The sequence below is a fragment of the Cygnus atratus genome, chromosome 2 (assembly GCF_013377495.2).
Source record: "Cygnus atratus isolate AKBS03 ecotype Queensland, Australia chromosome 2, CAtr_DNAZoo_HiC_assembly, whole genome shotgun sequence".
NCBI lineage: Eukaryota > Metazoa > Chordata > Aves > Anseriformes > Anatidae > Cygnus > Cygnus atratus.
Window position 1 is genome coordinate 6,962,461 of NC_066363.1, and position 21,049 is coordinate 6,983,509.

At 41.0% G+C, this 21,049-nt stretch overlaps 1 protein-coding gene across 2 annotated transcripts in view; it reads right to left on the bottom strand.

The window, feature by feature from the left end:
• Positions 1-21,049, bottom strand: part of PRKAG2 (protein kinase AMP-activated non-catalytic subunit gamma 2) — a 216,917-nt gene that overhangs the window by 55,546 nt on the left and 140,322 nt on the right. For both annotated transcript variants that reach the window (XM_050708643.1, XM_035554357.1), the window contains one exon: positions 15,539-15,753. In XM_050708643.1, the coding sequence (XP_050564600.1) occupies positions 15,539-15,753 (215 nt within the window). The remainder of the gene's footprint in view (positions 1-15,538; positions 15,754-21,049) is intronic.

The following is a 21,049-nucleotide window of genomic DNA, read 5'->3' on the forward strand; positions in this document are numbered from 1 at the left end:
TCAGGGGAGACCTCATTGCTCTCTACAGCTACCTGAAAGGAGGTTGTACTGAGGTGGGAGTTGCTCTCTTCTCCCAAGCAACAGGACAAGAGGAAGTGGCCTCAAGATGTGCTGGGGAGGTTTAGGTTGGATATTTGGAAAAAATTCTTGACTGGAAAGTCTGTGAGTCATTGGAACGGGTTGCCCAGGTAGGCGGTAGAGTCACCATTCCTGGGGGTGTTGAAGGAAAGGTTGGCCGGGGTGCTTGGGGACATGGTTTAGTGGTTGACATTGGTGATAGGGGGATGGTTGGACCAGATGATCTTGAAGGTCTTTTCCCTAATAATTCTATGATTCTATGATAATGACAGTGAAACACCAGCACACTTTGCTGAAAACAAAACAAAACAAAAAACTGTAAAATGCCCATAACTGGAGTTTATTAGCAACAGGTTAGAAAAAAACATTTGTTGGGAATTATTTACACGTAGTTGATTGTGCTCTTGGGGAAAAGTAATTAATTTAATTTAATCAATTCTTTCTAGACTTACTTCCTTTTGTTTCTACGTCTTTGCAGTCTTTTGAAAAATATATTTAGTCTTTGTGTGAGAATTCAATGAGAAATCTTTAGGTTTTGTAAGAAAGTCAAAGTTTACTAAAAATCTAATAGAAATGTCACTCTGCTTTGCTTCTCCCCCCAAAACAAGTGGCCTTAATGCTGAATTAGAAAAATACTAAAATACTATTAGTGAGTAAAAACAAAGTCTTTGATGACTGGGTAGGAATAGAAAAAAAAAAACTGAAAAATGAAATGCTGCTGCAAATCACAAGTTTGTGTGGAACACTTATTCAAGCATTTCAACAAAGACGTTACCTGTTCTTTAGTAAGAAATACACATTTTCAGATAAATTCAAGGCTGTCCCAAAGCTTTTCCTTTTTCCTCCTCTTTTCATTCTGATCCCTGAAGGCGGTAAGTAACATTATTGATACAGGTATGTTGGGGGTGCCACCTGTGCAGCTCACAGTTCAGCAGTAAAGCTGAATGCCCTTCGAACTACTTCAGAAAGGGAAAAAAAAAAAAAAACCTTACCTTATAAAACCTAATGGATTGAAGAGCAACAAGAAGGAATTCCCATCTAAATGCAAATCAAGGCAAACCCATTTTGAATGCAAGAGTAAGGTACAAATGGTAATTTTCCCACCATTTGTTACTGCTACTTACAATTACAGTTCTATACTAGTCAAGTAGTTAACAGCTCTTCTCTTGATGAGCTGTCAATGAACAATTCAGATTTTTTCCAAATGTATGTCATAGATATGCTTATTCTGTAGCAATCTGTTTGTGCAAAGTTAATTTAAAAAACTTTATTTTTTTGGTTTAATTTAGTCTGGTTTATGAAGTGGAGAGAGACAGAAAAATATCAGAAAAAAGGTTTCATCTGCTGGTTAATCTGTGAACTAAACTCCTACTTGTTTTCTGCTAGAGTGTCATAACTGATACCAGTGGCTTGCAACAGCTGGGAAGGCTAGAATCAGTGAGTCTGAGATCAGGATCCCATCCTGAATCCCTTCCATATTTAAAAATATTAACTGCATGATGAAAAGGATGGCTGTAGGATGACAGCCTGAGAGTCTGTTACATGCCTGGAGAACATGGTCGGTCCCAGTGCAGAGCTCTGGCCTGGTTCTAATGCAAAGTCCTCCTTACCTCAAAAAACTTGGAGTGAAAAGAGCAGCTGTGCAGAAATTGTAGTTTCTACCATTTATTCTAAGGAATCTCTGTTCCAGCACCCGAGAAACTAGTAAGGAAGGGGATGTCTGATACAAAATACTGGATTCAAGTGTTTTCTTCCTGTACCTGGAAGGAATGCAATAAACTTTGCTCTAGTCTTAAAGAGGTTTTGAAATACTAGATGCTGTAATCATTTCGGTGCGTAGTATGTGCAATGAAGATGGTGACAACTCAGAGATTACAATTTGTTTAGAACACAGTAACCAAATCCCAATAACAATGCGTGGCATTGAAAATGAACTTAGTGTCAGCGTTGCATGTTCTCCTACCATGCTCTGTCCCTAATCTGCATGGCCCTTAATGAGTTAGAGGCACAACTGGCCTGCAGCAGGTGTGAAAGTGATGGAACAAGGTGTACCTACTCTGCGTATGTTTCTAATATTGTGCAGTGAGATTAAAGGTGGCTGTAGTGGTTTCTTTTTAAAACAGCTCAAACAGCCATTGGATAAGAACTCTGCCCGGAAAGGACTTTTTTCTTCATCCCAATGTCATCAGAATGTGAATCCAACAGTTGTCCTAATCCGGAATCTGCTGACATGACACAGTAACTATGTACTGCTTTTACGTTTCAGAAGTAGTAACTAGCCTCCCACTGAATTATATTTGTATCCTCACACACACCAAAAGCTATAATATTAATTACTTTACAGAGTTAATTATTAGTGATCGGGAGTTACAGTTGGGGACCTTTAGTAGGTTAAATGGATAACATACTTGGAACAGCAATAACACGTAGCCTAAAAGTGGTTATAGGAGTGCATTCAGCACCAGGAAAGATATTGAAATGAACGATGTGCATTTATACTAAATCTGCACTGCAATTATAGTACAGAGTGTTGAAATCTCTTTACCCTGAAGATATATGAACTGAATGTGGAGAGTGATTTCACATTTCTAGTGGAGAGCCCTTCCTAAATATTTCTGTATGGAAATGAACTTGCAGTTTAATCCCAGGGAGTTCTGTCACTGGCTTAATTGAGAAAAAGGATGGATTTACAAAACTTCTTTTGATCTAACATCAGAAACAAAGAACCTGTCTTAGATAGGAACAGTGGCCTATATCGCTCTCCTGCTTTGTCTGAGAAAAAAAGTTGGTAGCAGTGCCAGAAGAGTTAAGCACTTCTAAAAAAATAAACCTCAAGGAAGTAAACAACCAAGGTATAGTCTAGATCCCCAGCTAAATTCTTACAGAGAAGTCAAAACAGAAGTGGTGAAGAGACAGGATTTGTTTACGTAACCTCTAATCTCTAGCTGTATGTCTGATCCTGCATCACTCTGCAACTCAGATAAGAGTTTTGCATCAAGAATATCAAAGGGGCATTCTCTGAAGAAGCCTTTGTGGCCAATATTCATTCCCCACATTATGCATGTAGAATATAGGTGGAGACTGAATCGGTATTATCAGCATGGCATGTTATTAATCAAGCCACGATTTAAATTCTGTCCTTTTGAACACAAAGTTCAAAAAAGTTACTTGTGAGGAACTGTCTAGAGGTTGTTTGTTAAGAATAGTGATGTGATGATAGTGCTATTGCTGCAAACATGAGGAGCTCACTCAGTAGTTTAACGTATTCCTGTTTTTTTAAGTGTTCTTGTCTTAAATGTTTATATCATATATGCTTGAAAAGATATGCTTTAGCTTTTATCACATGTGATTGAGTGCTCCTGAGTCTCTTTGAAATAGGACCTCTCTCTTATCGCACTTTGATGGCGGGAGGGAAAGGAGAAATGATTGCTGGAGAAAGCTGTAGTAATCAGTTCATAAGCATTACAGTCAATATTTCTGATTGTGACAAACATACTGTGGTTTTGTTTGTTTGTTTTTAATAATAATAATAAATCAGATTAAGCTAAATCATTGATTAAAAAACAGGTAAGCATTAACTAATTTAAAGAGGATGGACAAGAATAAGTGTGAGCCCACATTTACCTGGGGCTTCATTCACAGGCATTGAGCACAGAAGGATTATTTGTGTTAGTTAAAGTTAAGCACTTACTTAAGTACTTTTGCTGGATTGAGGCCACAGTACTGCAGAGTACTCTACGGAACAGAGGCCACTGAGAATAACAAATTAAAAAAAAATACCCAGAGCCAAATCTGATTTGAATAAACATTCCCTATACACCATTTTGCTTTCTTCATCTTAGTGTTGTATTTCAAAGTCTCAACCACGGATAGTGACTTCAGTGTGCAAACACTTACTACACCAGCTATCAGTGGTGGTGTTTTTAAAATCTAAAATGAAACACCTTTTCCCTTACAAAGCCTGAAGGTAATTGATATCACACTTCAGGTTTGAGTAAACTCTGCAAAATTCCAGTAACCTATTAGCAGCCTACTGTTAAAATGGAATTTTCATGACCATCAGCAGTTCAGACAGCCTGGAAGCAGATACGTCGAGCCTAAACATTAGCAGGACAACACAGGTGAGAGTTGGAAGGATGCTTTACTGAAAAATAGAGTCAGTCCAGCTTAGAGCTGAATCACCCACGATCTCAACAAAGCTTTAAGAAGTTTACATACACCTAAACTGAACAAATAATTCACTCGGTGGCACGAGCTGCACAAAGGAGCAGATAACTGCTGCCTGAACTTGTAGCAAGTGAGCTACACAGTGAGTAGCTGCCTTCTACAGAGCTTATCATGACTGAGGATCTCCATACTCAGTAGGACACCAGAAGTATTCAAAAGCTATCTCAAAGAGGCAGGCAAGCTTCTTTCAACACAGAGCCCATGGTTGACTTGTAATCTCCAAATAAATCATTTTTGGACATAAAATTATTTTTCAGATGGCACTAAATCTGCATAGCTTGAGGAACCTAACTATCCTCTGAATTACTTCCAGATCTACTGCTGATCACTGCAGGCATAATTGTGTGCTGCTTCTCCTTTATTCTGCATAAAAGAAGTCTGCAATGACGGCATCGTGCAACAGCTATCTTCCTTCTGTCATGCATGCGTTCCCTTCTGACAACCTCTTAACCATATTGTTCCATCACTTCAGTTGTTCCATCACTGCAGTATTGTTCCATCACTGCAATTGAGACCAGCTCCTCCAATGTACCGCTTCTGTGGTTTGACACCACCTGGAAGGGACTGAAGCGAGGACTTTGCTAAGAAAGAAGCATATCAGGTGCTTCAGCTAAATGTTTTATGACTCCGAACAATAGCATGAAGAGATGTGGAAATACCGATAAGGCTTTTCCCTGTATTCCGTGAACCAGAATCGAAAAGAATTCAAATTAGTTCCACGCTAAGGAGCTGGGATATACCTCCAGCAAGCCTGCCACCACGCTTACATTACTGCAGTTTGTGCAGAGGTGGATGCAAAAGTATTCGTGGTCAGTGGATGTGCATATGGTGAACACAGGGTTCGCAAGCACATACATGCAGACTGCTTAGACACAGTCGGTAGTTAGATGTCTGCTGGGAGCTGAAATTATTCCTCGAAATGCTCCCCAAGTTTTTTGTTGTTTTGTATTTTAGCTTATCCCAGTCTCTCACAATAGGGAAATAAAGGATTGCATTCACTAGTCAGCGGTCTGTTTGAGGAGACCTCTGTATTAACGTAGCATGGTATCTCCCAGTTATCAGTGGTATGAAAATGGGCTGCTTAAATTGTCCTTACAGGTAAAGTAGCAGTTGAGCTATGAATAGCCTTTCTGAAGCCAACAGAATAAAACGGCACTCATTACAGTACAGTCAGGCTTAAATTCTACTTTGAGAATTTAACATATGTCAATGATATGTATTACATACACATCGATTACATTGTATATAAGGCCTATGGAGATGTCTCTTAGTTTCTGAAGTGCATTTAAGTAGCTGACTGGAAATTCAGTGTCTGTTTCACCTAAATGAAAAAAATGCAGTTGAACACTAAACTAAATAATGCAGTCAGGAGTTCGCAACGAAAGCAATTGTTTCTGCCAAGATGGTCGTATTTCCAAGGTTTTTGAAATCAAGAGCATCACCTTTTAAGATGAGAAGTTCTGCAAGCCTTGGACCTTTTTATCAGGGATACTACCTCTGTGCTGTGCTGTCTGCCACAGAGGGAGCCAGAGAAAGGGCTCACGGAGGAGGGATGGCAGCGCAGAAGGGAAACTGCTGCTGGCCGGGCAATCCCAAGAGCCCGTTTGAGTTAAGCTTAGGAGTTTCAACTGGGTTCTTCTCAGAGGATGCCCAAGTAAGGCCTTGTGAGTGAGAGAGGATGGGGCATTCTTGAAGGAAGGGGAGCTGGTTTGGCTTTGACATTTCAGTGGTTGTTATATTCATTTTTAGTTTGTTTTGATGATATTTTAAGCTCTTGGGAAAGGCACACCAAGTTCAGAACGGATGCCTGGCTATAGATCTCCAGAAAAAAACTGTATTTATTTAAGGTTGTTAATTGACTTAGGTAGACATTATATCGATTCCCATTTTTAAAGTAATTTCATGTTTAGTTGTGGTAAAAACGAGTGAAAATGAGGAAGTCTGCATTCCAGCGCACAACATTAAATCCGGGGCATGTGTGTGTATTTACTAATCTGTATACAATCCGCAGGACAGAATGTCCTATGGTAATTCTTCGAAAATGATCAGTTCTTGAGAATGTCTCAGCTATTTTAAAGTAAGCTCTAAAATACATAACTTGGAAAAGCAGCCTACTTTACAATGATCTTTTGTGTAAATCTTGATGAGCTCTGGAAATGATAGGTTTCTATACATGATTATAGTCTGTAGTGTTGAAGCCCATTGCTAAAACCTTTCAATGCAACATGCTATCTATAGTCAGCTTATCTTAAGCCACTCATATCTCCTGCTTTATGAATATCTGACTTCTATAGAACTTCTTCATGTATCTCTTTGACTTACGGCAGTGTTACAGCATGTTTTTAATACATGGGAAACCGAGGCACTGGGACACCAAGTGACGTACTCGTCGTCACATCCGTGATCTGTGACAAGACAAATAGGTGCAGCCAGCTCTCCCTTATCTCAAAAGCATGCCCTAGCTACTAGCACTGTATTTTTCTCTTTTGTAAACTCCTTGTTTTCCTTTACAACTCTTTAGCTGAAAAGAGTGGAAATCTTGAATTCAGAGAACTAGAACAGCAACAGCCATGCTTGGGGCCATGAGGAAAAGAAGGAAGACCGAGGAAATCATCCTTTTCTTCAAAATGCAACTTCTGTATCTGTAAAATCTTGGCTGATGGGAGAAACTACCTGGTGACCAGCTCGTATTATGTCCTTTTGTACCAGAGTGGTGCCCAGTGGCGTCTTGCTGTCTCCTTCTGAAGACATATTCCAGGAAAGAAAGCTGTGCACTCTCTCTAGAAGCAATTCCTTGCAGTGCTTCTTAAGGAATCAGCTTTGGCAATGTCCTGTCCCTGTGTGCAGCATGTCTGTGGGGATGTACTCTCGAGCGGTCATTACCAGTATGCTTAAGGGAAAGGGGCAGGAGGGGAATGTGTTGTCTTTCACAAACTATTTCTTCATCAGTAGCTGTTTCCACCTGTGTGAGGAGCTGGGTGCCGAGGCAGTACACACCACGGATGTTTCCAAGTAAATATCCCAACACCCCAGCTTAAAAGCTGAACACACAGCAGCAGGCAGATAGCAATCTTACAGCTGCTGCTCTCCTTGCTGCTCGGTGATCAGCTATTTCCCACTGTCACCAGGAGCTTTCTTCTTTTCCAATACCTGTATTAATTCCCTCATTTAGTCTCTTCTGAATCCCTTATGTTTTCCCCAACTCTTTTTCCGTCCTCTGTCTGCCCATTAGCTTCCTTTCTCATCTCCAGTACTTGTGCTGGTCATTTGTAAGTGTTTTCACAGACAATAAAACTTGTGCAAAGACCCCAGCCAAGCAAAGTGGCTAAGCATGCATACAGCTCTAAGTGTTCTGGTACTGCTGACTCCAACCAGACCACCAACGTGCTTAAAATTAACCACACATTTAAGTGCTTTCCTGGATCGAGGCCATCATTGCATTGACATAAGCCAAAACAAAACAGCACCTGAGATTCAGCAACATAAACACATAGCAACCTCAACGAGACTCGGCGCTGTAACCTTCAGATTACCTTTCTTCAGTGCACTGACATTGCTGGCTGTGTTATGGCTACACTTAAAATCTGTTCTGCGAGTGTGTACGGGAAGTAGTGCTTAGGAACAATCCTCTTCAAGCCAATGCTTACAGTTTTAGAATTTGCCTGGCCTGTTTTGCTAGATCGGGCTCTTGGACAATAAGGTCCTCAGGCAAGAATCATGTTTCTTTTCCTGCTGAAATCCTATGTGCTCATACACCACAAACTAACAATTAGTAACTTTTTGTTCTGAGGTAGAAGGAAGAAGGCTTTCTACATGCTGCAGATTCCCTGGCTTGTGCAGGTGTAAGTGAAAAAGGTGTGATAGATAACATTTTCAAAAATCTAAGGTATTAACCTTATCACTGACAATTGACTGTAACCCTAAACATGGAAAAAGACTACACTGAAACCCCCTCTTGTGAATTCTGCCCCCTCCCCTTCTTTTGCTGACCCTTCTGCCTCTGTTACCTTTTCTCTTTCGTTGTCTGTTCGCGAGTCAGACTCGACGATCCTTGTGGGACCCTCCAGCTCGGGATATTCTGTGATGCTGTGCTCTATTGATTACTTCACCGTTCTACACTTCAGCTTATAAGCTCCATATGGTAGGAGCTTTGTTCTTTATTAATCATAAAATAAGATTATGCATACCTTGGGCATTGTACAAATCATTATTGTCTTCCTAAAAACGTCTTCCACATGGCCTCGCCCTTAATTCCAGCTAAGAATGCTGTTGTGAACAAGCTCAAAGAATAAATATTTTGCATTCATTTCACAAGCACAATGGAAACATTTTTCCAAGCTGCTGCCAAGATGGTATCTAGTCCTCTTCTGAGTCAGCAGCCCATGCAGCTGACTCTCAAACGGCCAAACTTGGTTGATTGTTATCTTAAAAGAAAAAGAACACAGACACAAGCTGTATTTCTGAAGAGCTGGATTGCTCTCCTCATGCATAAGCAGACAGTGACACTGAATTATGCACGCTGCAGGAAAGAAGCTGTACAAAAGGGAGAGTTGCTTGCAATGCCCCCCCTTATTTCTCCCAACCTGAACAGTTTCCTCCAGACAGAGGAAGGGACGAGGCAACGCTGTGAGGAAGAGAGACAGGAATATCGTTGCTTTATGTCGTTCGTGCCCTTTTGGTATCGACCAGCTGTTTACATTCGTTATAGCTCTGTTGGCTGTTAAAGACAGTGTATCTAAAAATACAGTGCAGACAAAACCAGGCTAAAAGAGATGGAGATTGGAGAGGAACTTGCAGAGTTCCCTCCCAACGATCCCAGCCTGTAGCATTTTTTGCTTATTCTTAGCTGGATTTTCCATCTAGTCAAATACATAAGCAGGCATGGTGCAACAGAGAAGGTTCAAAACATAATTTTTGTCTTCCTACAGTGCCAGATACAGTCGGTAAGAAACTGGCAGCGATCCTCTGTTAAGCTGCACCTATATATTAAATCACAAGGTATGTATCAGGCTTGTGATCATGGATAGAGCTTGCTCCTGTAAGAAGTTCCAGTCTCCTAACAGTATGACAGGATGCTTAGTAAATTAACGAGTCTAAAATGGAGAAGTAAACTGTGACTGAGATCAGTTCAATGGTAAAAGCAGGCTGTAAATCCTAAACCACCCTCTTACATCACGTTATTCATCGAGAAGCTACCTGTTTATATAGGCACATGAAGCCAGGTGCTTGGGTTTAGCCTTTTTATACCACGCACAGTGCAGGGCATATGGTGATAAAAGTAACTTTGCTTTAAGCCACTAACTTTCTCTCCAGGATGCTGGGGTCATGAGTTTGGTACCAATATGTACCTTAGAAGAAACTCACAGATGCTCTGGTTTTAACTACCTTAGCTACTTACAGCCTTATGAGAGCTGCCCAAGCAGCTGGGAATTGATTGAACTCAGCATTTTGGCTACTCATCCCTTCTACCTAGCCTTTCTCCTTTTGATCTAGGACTAAGAGGAACAGGGACTGTAGGACTTCATGCCGTTCAAATAAATTCTCCGCACAGTAAACTCATAGATGGTTGATTAAATTAGCTCTATAGAAAAAGCCACAAGCTGACACAGACACGCATTTCCTCGGGGCAGAAAAGTTTATGCAATATCATTTCTCTACATCCTAAGATTGATTGCGATGAATCCGAACGCCGCAACCGGAATACAAATACATTCGGAAACCAGTGTTACAGGAGGTTGTGACTGCACATTTTTTCTTCTAAACCAAATAAGTAGTTTTAAAAAATGCGAATTAACCAATAGAAAATGACTAGTAAGATGCTTTTTGCATATTTTAAAAGGGGAGAAAAATACCAAATACAGTACAAAAGGCAAGACTAATAGGGAGAAGGTAAAGGGACAGAATAGAGTATTATTAAAATGGGAGTTGTAATTGAACAGGAGTGTGGTAGAGCTGAAGCTCTCTGGTTTTGTAGCATTCAATTCCGAGTGAGTTCACTGGTTCGTCTATTCCTAGCGTCCCACTGAATCTCACTATGGGCTTCCCAACAACATTAAATAATTCTGTGGGCCTGTATTCAGCTCAGTGGAGCCACCCTGATGCTCTGTCAAAGCAGACTGAAACCAAATCTGGTAGGCTCAGGACATTTTTCCATTAATATCGCATGTAATTGTTGAGTAGTTAAATTACACAGTATCAAAAAAGCTGTTCATTTCCTAGGTTTGCAACTAATTACTTGCATGCCAACTGTTGGACAAGCATATACCATTTTTAAATGAAATGCACTTTCACATGGACAGCAACAGTTGAGGAGGGAGAAATGTTGAAACACAGATGGCTCGTCACAGCCCAGAGGATCCATTAGAGAATAGAATCATCTCCCAGAAGGAGTGCTGGTATTAAAGCACTTAAAACTAGTCTGGACACAACACTGCAAGAGCTTTCTTACTGGTAAATGACAGCCTTGCTGGCTCTAATTTTTATGATCAGTTTACTGTGGTGTAAATCAAAGCTGAATCATAGTAATGCCTTGGCACTCATATATTTCCTTAAACCACATGAATGCTGAAATGGGGAGTTCTTGTATATTTGCAGACTGGATTCCTTTTTTTCCCAGCCTATACTTTTTTCTTCCTTTTTTTTTTTTTTTTTAAAGTCAGCATCAGAATCAAAGAACATTTTCTGTTCTCTTCATCAGATTTAAATCTCTTTAATCAGCCAGCTTGATTACGGAGCTCTGATAGGTGGTATGGCTTTTTGGAGAGAGCCAAACTGAAGGACCTGCTGCACATATCCTGGTTCCCAGGCTGCCTGCCAGCAGCAGGGTGTGATGTAATAGTCTTTCACGCCGAACAAGTTATGAGCCCTGTTTTTGACTTTACTACATTTTGGCTAAGAAACAGCATGAATAACCTCACAGGGAAATGCTCCTGTTTAACAAACAGGTAGCTGCTGAAACAATCTTCCCTTTCCCTCTGTGTGTCTGTGATTGGAAGGGAGAGTCCCACTCGTAGGTTATACCTCTCCTCTTCCATACACTGGAGCAGCAGTGACTGTAAAATGGATACAGATGCATTCTTCCAGTCTCTCCTGTGTCCTACATGTGCATTTTTAAGAGGATTTACTGACACAAGCTTAGCCTAAGTCTCAGACAGCCTTCTGGCTGAGATACCTCCTTTTTAAGAAAGTTTTGGGAAATTAGTAGGCTTTAGAGAGCAGTAGTTAAGTCTACGACCATAAGGAAGGGGCCATTTGTAAGTGTGTTCTGCCTTTGTTACTTCTTCAAAGCAAAGGAAGCCCAGTCCTGTTTTTCACCAAAAGAGAACTCAGTTTGGAGCTGGCATCTTCTCTCTGGCCTGGACTCTCCTCATGCAGGGAAAGAGGAAACTCATAAAGGCCAGGAAATGATGGGCCACAAAAATGCTTGTGTTTGCAGGAGACAGGGAATGCTGTTATTTTCACAGTGTCCTATGCGTCAGTGGAAGAAGAAAGGCCAAAATGAAAAGGATCCAAGCCCACCAAGCTCAACGTACTACATTCTGCTTCAAAACAGGGGCAAAGCGGAAACAGGGAAAACACGTTCGTTATTGAATTTGCAACCTCTCTACATTCCTTTCATGGTTAGTAATGTCACATTAGACAAGAGTTATCATTCACCACTTAACTGCCTGAAGGTTACACAGTCCAAACAACACAAGGCCAAAGTACAGAGTCATGAACTGCACGGTGAAAAATCAAGTTGCTCCTTCCCCATTTAATGTGGTGCACGCTAATCTTTTGGTGTAGCTTTGATCTCTTATCAGGTGAATTTCTCATTCTAACCTTCTAGCTCAACCACCAGGAACCCCTACACTCCCAGGGGAAAGCCTCTACGAGCTGCCACAATGGTCTGTCACAGGCTCATCACATCTAGCTTTGGGCACCTAACAGAAACGCTTCAGCTCGAAATGCAAAACCTGGACTCAGCCCCTGTATAATCAGTGCAGAGGGCTGTTCAACCCACTTAAGATCTGATTTATCCTCTGCGAATGCCTCTCTGACATACGGAGACAGCCAGAGCTACCATACTCCCCACTTAAGCAGCTCACATAGGTTTCTAAAGTTAGGTGGGATAAATCCAGGCCTTAGTGATTATCACAGATATCCATTTAGCATGGGGTTAATTGCTTAGGTTTGTATACTGTGTTAAGATGATACTCGTACAAGCAGCATCTCCCTCTGTTCAGGCTTAAAAATCATTCTGAAATGCAAGCGAAGTGCTATTGAAACAAGAAAGTCCTGATTATGTCAGCCAGGAAATAAATATTTTGATTCTTTCTTTCACGTCTTCTCTATTATTCAACAGATTTTACTATTCACTGCCACAGTCTCAGAGATATAAAAAACGCGTACACAATCAGCTTCAAATGCATGTTCTTATAAAAATGTGTTTAATTCCAAGTCCTGATATGCAAGTTCCTATCCTCATCCACTGTTCTGTTTGGTTTGGTTTTTGTTTATAATAATAATTCCACCTCTGGCCCCAAGGATTCCTCTTTGCTATTGCAATATGTACGGCAATCATGAATAATTTATAATAGTTTTAGGATCTCACACATTATCATCACTAATTAAACAATGCAATGAGATTTAAGTTGACAGAGCCCTGCAGATAAGAGTTCCTTGTTTCAGCTGTCAACATAAAAGCTTCCCTGTCATTAAACTGAACATCTAACAGCATGTCCACTCCGAAACCCTTTGTCATATAATTTATAGTGTTTTTAAGATATTTGGAATCGTTAAGCCAAGAAGCAGTGATCTAAGTCAACAAGAACTTGAGTTTGCTTTTTACAGATCTGTTTATGGCATTTGCACTGTGAAAACAAGCACTTGTTAGCACGCAACTAAGAATAAATGAAATGTCTGAAATGCAGTATTCAAATCAGGGTTGTTGGCCTACTGCTGTCATATTTGTGAAGGAATGCAAGCGAAATAACTTACAGGGACTGAAAGACACAACAGTCCTGAGTGAACACCCATCAGCTTCAGCTTTGTGCCCTTCTGCAGAAACTTAGCCTTTCCCTCCGAACAGTTTCTCCCATTAGGAGAGCGTGACAAATCTCTCTCTGTGGCCCCTGTTGAAAATTAAACGTCAACGGCTTTGTTTCGTTCCTCGCTGATCTGTAGCTGCTGACATTTGTTCCCAAGTAAAACAAAAACCTAACGATTCACTGGCAGCCCTGCACGCTCACTCTTCTCAGATATAAATGAGAGCAGAGGATACAAAACAAAGATAATCAGGTGTTGTGCATCCCGTGTATTTTATATGTATTTGTCTGTGTCTTTTGAAAAGGAGATAATTGAGTCCAATATATCGAGTTTTCATCCAGATTCTCTCGTGTACAGATACACAACCTCAGCAGCTGATAAATACTTGCCAAGAAGCCTGTTTCTTCTTTCTGGTATCTTCACTTAACTTCATATTGTCCCAGTCAGCAAATAAGTAAAAACAAAACTGACTTTTCAGTCTTTCAGATGCTGGAATGTCCTAAGATGATGTTGTTTCCCCATTTCTATTCTGACAGGTACAAAGACTCCCCTGTAGCTGCGTAACAGAGAAAACCACATTCACATGCAAATAATATCACTGATAGACTGAAGCCTACCAGACATATATTTGTGTCCTGCAAGCTCTTAAGTTTCAGAATTTGTGTATCCCAAGGCTACTTCTTACATGAAAAGGCAGTGAGTAGTCTGGAGAAGGGTTACTGCTGGAGTTCCTGACTATAAGCGTAGGATTTATTTTATTCAATACTTTTAATTATTTATTTTTGCATAGCAGCAGAACAGAAGGTCTGTGTTTTGCAAGGAGAGTTTGGCTTACTTAGTCAAGAAAAACAAAGGTTGGCTACAGGTACGACAGGATGTAACGAGCCGTGAATGAAAACATCTATTATTTATAAGAGCAAATGGTCATAAGCTGCCAATGAAAAAATGCAGGTCAAAAGTCAGAAACTTCCTAGCCAGTAGAGGAGGGCTCCCCAAACGAGGGCATGTGTTTTACTGGATGGCTGCGAACCACTTGAAAGTGGTATTTGAACCGTTAATAACCACACAGCACAACAGCTGCAGCCGCTACTGGGGAGCTACTGACACAAAAGCAAAAAGGTTGGGGACTGCTGTGTTAGCATGTCCAGAGACATCCTGCCTTAAGAGCAGTCAGTAAGAGCTGGGATGAAACAGAACTTGTAGTACTTCAAGAGGGAAACAGAGCTCGGGAACCTTTTTGTCCTTTACGGTTCTAGATTTCTAGATACAGAAAACGTCAAAGATTTTACCGTCTGAGAAAGGAAAAGAGGAAAAGCTGGGGAAAGATAAATACAGGGTAGTTAACTCTGGAGACAGAACAGCATTTTCTAATTCTGTGTGGCAGGGGAATGTTGAACAGAAAGGTACAGTTAATGAAAAGAATGAACAGGAAAAAAGAGCAAAAAGGCAGAGGAGCGCAGAAGAAGAGAAGAACAGTGATGCCCCTGAGGCTCAGGCTTGCCAAGGGAGGGAGGAGGCACGACAAAGGCTTGCAGCGCTGTTGTTGCAACAGAGAACATCAGAGGTTGGAATTCACAATTCCCAGGAACTGCTGAGTTCATGCATTCCCAGGAACCAAAGACACCACTCCTGTGAAGACACCACTGCTACCTGGAGTCTGCTTAAATACCCTGGTACTTCTGCCCTTTTTCCTCTGCACTCAGGTGGGGCAGACAGTGTGGTTGCAATTAGTGCCATCAGACAGCAGCTGTCCCAGTCACCTCAGACTCCAGAGGCAGCAAGAACTCAAAACCCTGTAGCCCCTACTGTGAATTTCTTTTTGATATACTCTCCTTGGCTGCTAGACCCCTCATCAGCTCTTTTTAAGGGAGATGGAAGACCAACCTAAATAAAATTTTTATCCTTCTCTAAAGTGGGATTTCAGCAATGTGTTCTGGGATCTGTAGCCACTGCAAAGCTCACCTGGGAACAGTGCAAAAATTAGTTGCTATTTGGTTAAATCACAAGAGGAGCTACCACCTTTGGATTCCTAGTGCCTTGTCAACCGAACGCTGAGATGCCGAGACAAGTCTGGAGTAAAAGGCGCATGAAATCATTCTCGCTCTTCCGCTGTATGGGCACACAAGCTCTAGCTTGTAGTACAAGAAACAATTACACACGACACTGTACATTTTCCAATGGAAAACTGGACACAAGTTTTACTCACTGTTTTTGAGGTAGCACAGGGAGATGGTGTCATTATAGGAGGCTTGGCTGCACTTTGGGAGGGAGGCAAAGAAAATCTCTGCCCTGTGTCCGGAGGTGAAGAACAGTGAATCCGTGTTTCTAGTCTCTCGGGCTCATGCTTATAGGATTCAAGAGGAAACGTGGGCTGCTTGGTCACTTGTGTTGGGGTAGATGGAGAAGAAGAGAGGCCAGAGGCTGTAAAAAAGAATAATTACTAAAAATCATTTCTGAAGAAAAGCAGATAGAAATCTCAGCTTTACAGTAAACTTGTATTTTTCCATCACTTTTCTGCAGACAAACAGTATGTATCTCATCCTCCCACTTATAAAAAGGAATTGCTCTGCCTTCCCATTAAAACTTTTTTAATCATTCAGCTGGGTGAACTGTGTGATCCATTATACAGGGAGGCGTAGTGGCAAGATAAGAGAGCTCTAAGTTTGTGTTATATTAACCTCCCGTCTGGTCCCTTATTTCTAAAATGATCCTAAGCAGTGGTGTTACTTTCTTGTCGCAATTTTAATACTCCTGCGAATCTCAGGATTACCTCTATCTCATAGCAAGCTGATCTAGAGCTTTAATGCTTGCTTCTGCATTTTGATTACGCTGTCTCACCCAACAGTTAGAACAAAATTAGGTGCAGAGGCAAAATGAAACGGTATATTTCCCATGAGCCTCAGCCTGCTTTCTATAAAGCTCGTGGCAATGCCTTCATACAAACTAGAATTGTTTTCAGCAGCCTTTGAGGAGAAAGACTATTCTTATCTTTTGCTGAAAATCATTATCAGAAGCAGATCATTTGTCTTGTGAGCATCCTGTTTTTATTTGACACATGTATCTACCCCAGCTGTATTTTAGGTTATGTTCTTAAGGCAGTTCTGAGCTGTGATTAAACAGGTAATTTAAGCTGTATTTATTACCCATTTAAGAACAAGCAGACATCTACTTCCAATAAGAAAATTCATTACAACATCCTTGTTTCTTGTTATAACATACATGTATATGACATAGATCTGTTTGTGTGTCAGCAAACAAAGGATGATTCTCTTATGCCAGCATGAGCAGAGCTTCAAATTTTTAAGTGGGCTATAGGCACCTATAGGACCTCTGAATTTGGTTCACTTCCTGTACTTCCAGAGATCTGTGTAGGTAATCAGTTAGTCCATAGTGGATTCAAGTCCACTGACAAGGAACAGATAGCTTTTAATATGCAGAAAATCCCAAGCCATTCAAACAAATGTTTCAGAACATGACAATGCATCTTCGTGGCAAGACTGGTTCAAGCTTTCAAGGTTTCACCAGAGACTTTTGCACACCTCCATTCAAATACTTTGCACTGGTTTACACTCAGTCTCTGCTGGTTCTTGCTTTCAACCTAGGGCAAGATGTATTAGTACAGCTTGCTCTATTCTCAAAGCACTTTTGCAATCAAATGTCTTATTCACATCAAGAACCCTGGTTGAATGAACCCTCAGCAATGTTTTTGTATCCTGACTTCCATTGACCTCAAAGGATGTTCATTACTTCTCAGTGCCACTGTTCTACCCCAGGAGACAGCATTTTAAAGGAAACTTTGTATTTATGGAAGGTAAACAATAAAACTCAGTTTTATTAAGATGCTAGAGTCAGAACACTAGCGATCCAACGACTCAGGAAGGGATTTATTACTTGAAGAAATAATTACTCCTGACATATCTAGGAATTAATGAGGAATTCAGGTAACTGTTCTTTTAATATCATTGTTCATTAAAAACAACCTTTCTTGATGGCTTTTACATATGAAGAGACAGTAGAATCACTCATCAGGGAACTTTCAAAATGATTAAGCTCTAAGATGTTTTATCTGTAGTGGTATTAGTGTTCTAGTGTAATTTATTTATTTCAAGAAAATCCTAACTCTCACTGAAAAAATTTATCTTTATTGGAATCAATATTCACTCCTTCTCTTCGTTAGAGAGACCTGCAGCTCTGCTGATCAAGCAGCAGTAATCACAGATCCAGTGGAGAGTGGGTGTTATATAAATATAAGGCAGATATATATATATAAGGCAGATACAAATGTTGGCTAATGTGACATGCCACAAGGAGAGGCAAGAAGAAATGCCCTGGTTGTTTTGAATGTCCTTAGCTTCTCCTGATTTCAGTGAGGCTGGGGAGTGTTCCATATGCTGAAGGATTAAAATGACGGTTTTTGCGTGCACATTTAGATAAGCAGTTCTGGGGAAGATGCTCTTATCTTCTGTGTTTTTATGGGTGTACAAATGTTTCCTAAGCACTTAGACTGAGGTTTGAGGTGGATGGTAGCTGTAATTGTTGCAAATGGAAAACCACTAAAAGGGAGAAAAACACCATTAGATCTTAAAGTCTTACTGCTGGGATGTGCTCATTATGTGCTAATGTATCAGCAAGTCTACAGAAACGATTTCCAGTATCAGCAAGCTCTGCCAAAAGAGTAATTACCAGACATAAGGGAACCACATATTCACAGTCCTAACAAGGCTGGCATACAAGTATAGAGGACAGCTATAGGACACTGGAAGATGTGGATCAAAGGAGACCAAGGAAGTAACATCTCTTACATCTCATGGAAACTATTGTCACCTCATTATAAATGTGTAACAGCACAGCCAGGAAAAGTTCCTTACAGACAGTGTGGCTTCCATTTTATAACAACGTTCACTGATGGCGAACTTCCTCGTGGATGGCCGCTTGGGAAACTTGGCATGAGTTTTTATAGATGACGAGTGTCTGTGACTCCAGCAACTTCACTGAGAGCACTTTGATCCTCAGAACCGTCTGTTTCTCCTGGACTTTTAAAACATAAGTACTCAAAGCGAGGCACATTTGAGATTTAATTTTTCTATGACTCAATTTCCTCAAAGAGGTGGAGGGAAAGTCATAATTATTTTGCAGGGAATTTGATTAAATTATGTAATTAGATGTTTTCAACATTTGCTATTTAAAAGCCTCCCTCATGGCATTATTGTGGTATATATTTTGTTTACATTTCTATAACACTGAGATTGAAGGAATAATCCTCTAGGAAATGTTAAATAGTTTTATGATTGTTAAAACAAAAGACTTAGCTGCTATGATACAACTCAATATCCTAAACCCTACAAAGAATTTTATGAAAGCCTGTGATATGAAAGGATGAAAATCTCTAATATATCCCCAAACTCAAATCAGTTCAGGAGTAACAGAACTTTGTGTTAACTTAATCCTATTGAACTGCCTTCTAAACAGATGGCATTGGTGTAAATATATTACATATATTTACATATATAGGTACATATATTTGCAGTAGCTTCACTTGCCTACTACAGAAGAAACTGAAGAGACAAGATACATCTTGTATCCTATGGCTGAAAACAATTTGTTTTTAAGAAAGTACATGTTAAACAATTAGGCCTGCCACCATTTCTAGACTTTTCTATAATGTGGCTGAAAAAATGCAGTATGTATCTAGGATTTTGGAGAAGAAACAGTCTTTGAGGTTGCCTGCATACTCCTCCGGTTCTGATAAGGAGATTAACTGATATGCCAAGTAATTATCTCTAATGCTAATGTTTCGTTCATCAGACAATGAAATGACTAATCAAGTGTGGTATTTTCATGTTAGCAAACTAAACAAAAAAACTTCCTTTTTTCCATTAGATTAATAAAACAATTTTAGACAAAAAAAGGGGGGGGGGTGGAGATTCTAGTAGATCAGTTACTATATCACTGGCCAACAGAAGGTTTTGTCCCATGTTTTCTATTGTCCCAGTCTAGTTTTATAACAGAATCACAGAATATCCCAACTTAGCAGGGACCCCAAGGACCATCAAGTCCAACTCCTGGCTCCACACAGGACCACCCCAAAACCAGACCCTGTGTCCGAGAGCGGTGTCCAAACCCTCCTTGAACTCCTGCAGCTCAGTGCCGTGCCCACTGCCCTGGGCAGCCTGTCCCAGTGCCCGACCACCTCTGGGTGCAGAACCTTTCCCTAACCCCCAGCCTGACCCTCCCCTGTCCCAGCTCCATGCCGTTCCCTCGGGTCCTGTCGCTGTCCCCAGAGAGCAGAGCTCAGCGCCGGCCCCTCCACTCCCCTCGTGAGGGAGCTGCAGGCCGCCATGAGGCCTCCCCTCGGCCTGCTCTGCTCGGGGCTGAACAAACCAAGGGACCTCAGCTGCTCCTCACATGTCTTCCCCTCCAGACCCTTCATCATCTTTCTAGCCCTCCTTTGGACACTCTCTAATAGTTTTATGTCCTCCTTATATTGTGGCACGCAAAACTGCACACAGTACTTGAGGTGAGGCCGCACCAGAGCACAGCAGAGCAGGACAATCCTTTCCCTCCAGCATCTAGCTATGCTGTACCTGATGCACCCCAGGGTACAGCCGGCCCTTTTGGCTGCCAGGGCACACTGTTCGCTCGTATTCATCTTGCTGTCAACCAGAACCCCCACATCCCATGGGACTGGCTCCCCACATCCCACACGGCTGCTGTCCAGCCTCTCATTCCCCAGTCTGCACATTATAACCAGGGTTGCCCTTCCCAGGTGCATAATCCATCACTTGCTCTTGTTAAACGTCATATTGTTGGTGATTGCCCAGCTCTCTGACTTGTCAAGATCTCTCTGTAAGGCCTCTCCACCCTCGAAGGAGTCAACAGCACCTCCTAATTTGTATCGCCCACCAACTTATCTAGTGTGCATTTGAGTCCTACGTCCAAGTCATTTATAAAAACATTAAAGAGAACTGGCCCTAAAATGGAGCCCTGTGGAACCCCACTAATGACTGGCTGCCAGCCTGAGGTAACCCCATTTACTATAACCCTTTCAGCCTGACCCATCAGCCAATTGTTCTCCCATCATATTATGTATTTGTCTAGCTGTACGCTGCATATTCTGTCCAGAAGGATACTGCGAGAGACGGTATCGAAAGCTTTACTAAAATCCCCAAGAAATCACATCTACTGGCTTCCTTTAACTGGCTGGGTAACCTTGTCATAAAAGGACGTAAACAGTCCAAGTGTTTTGCTCTTTTCTGGTTCATCCTGCCACTTCATTCCTGGTGGCAAACAAGTCCAAAAAAAGAGGATAACTTTGTGGTCTCCTTACTGATGAGTCGTAAGTCCTAATATTTGTGTGACTGAATATGCATATGAATAAAAATAATCTCAAGAGTATACAAATGTACTGCTTAATCGAATCCACGTAAAGAAGCAACCCACATATTATAGTGTATCTTTACTCTTAGAATATGCATGTTTGATTGTAACAGAATTAAATAGTACTAGTCTTAATTTTGATCAAAATAAGGCAATTTTCAGTTGTCTTCCTCTATGACAGTGTTGTCTGTGATGGTAAGCAGCGATGGCCCAACATTCAATTCTTTGCTTATTTGCACAGCCTCAGCTTGGATCTAGCTGCACATCACAGGTTGGATGCAAGAGCTCCGAGAAGATACTCCTGTAACAGCAGAGCCCACAGCTTTGGCCCAAGATAGCA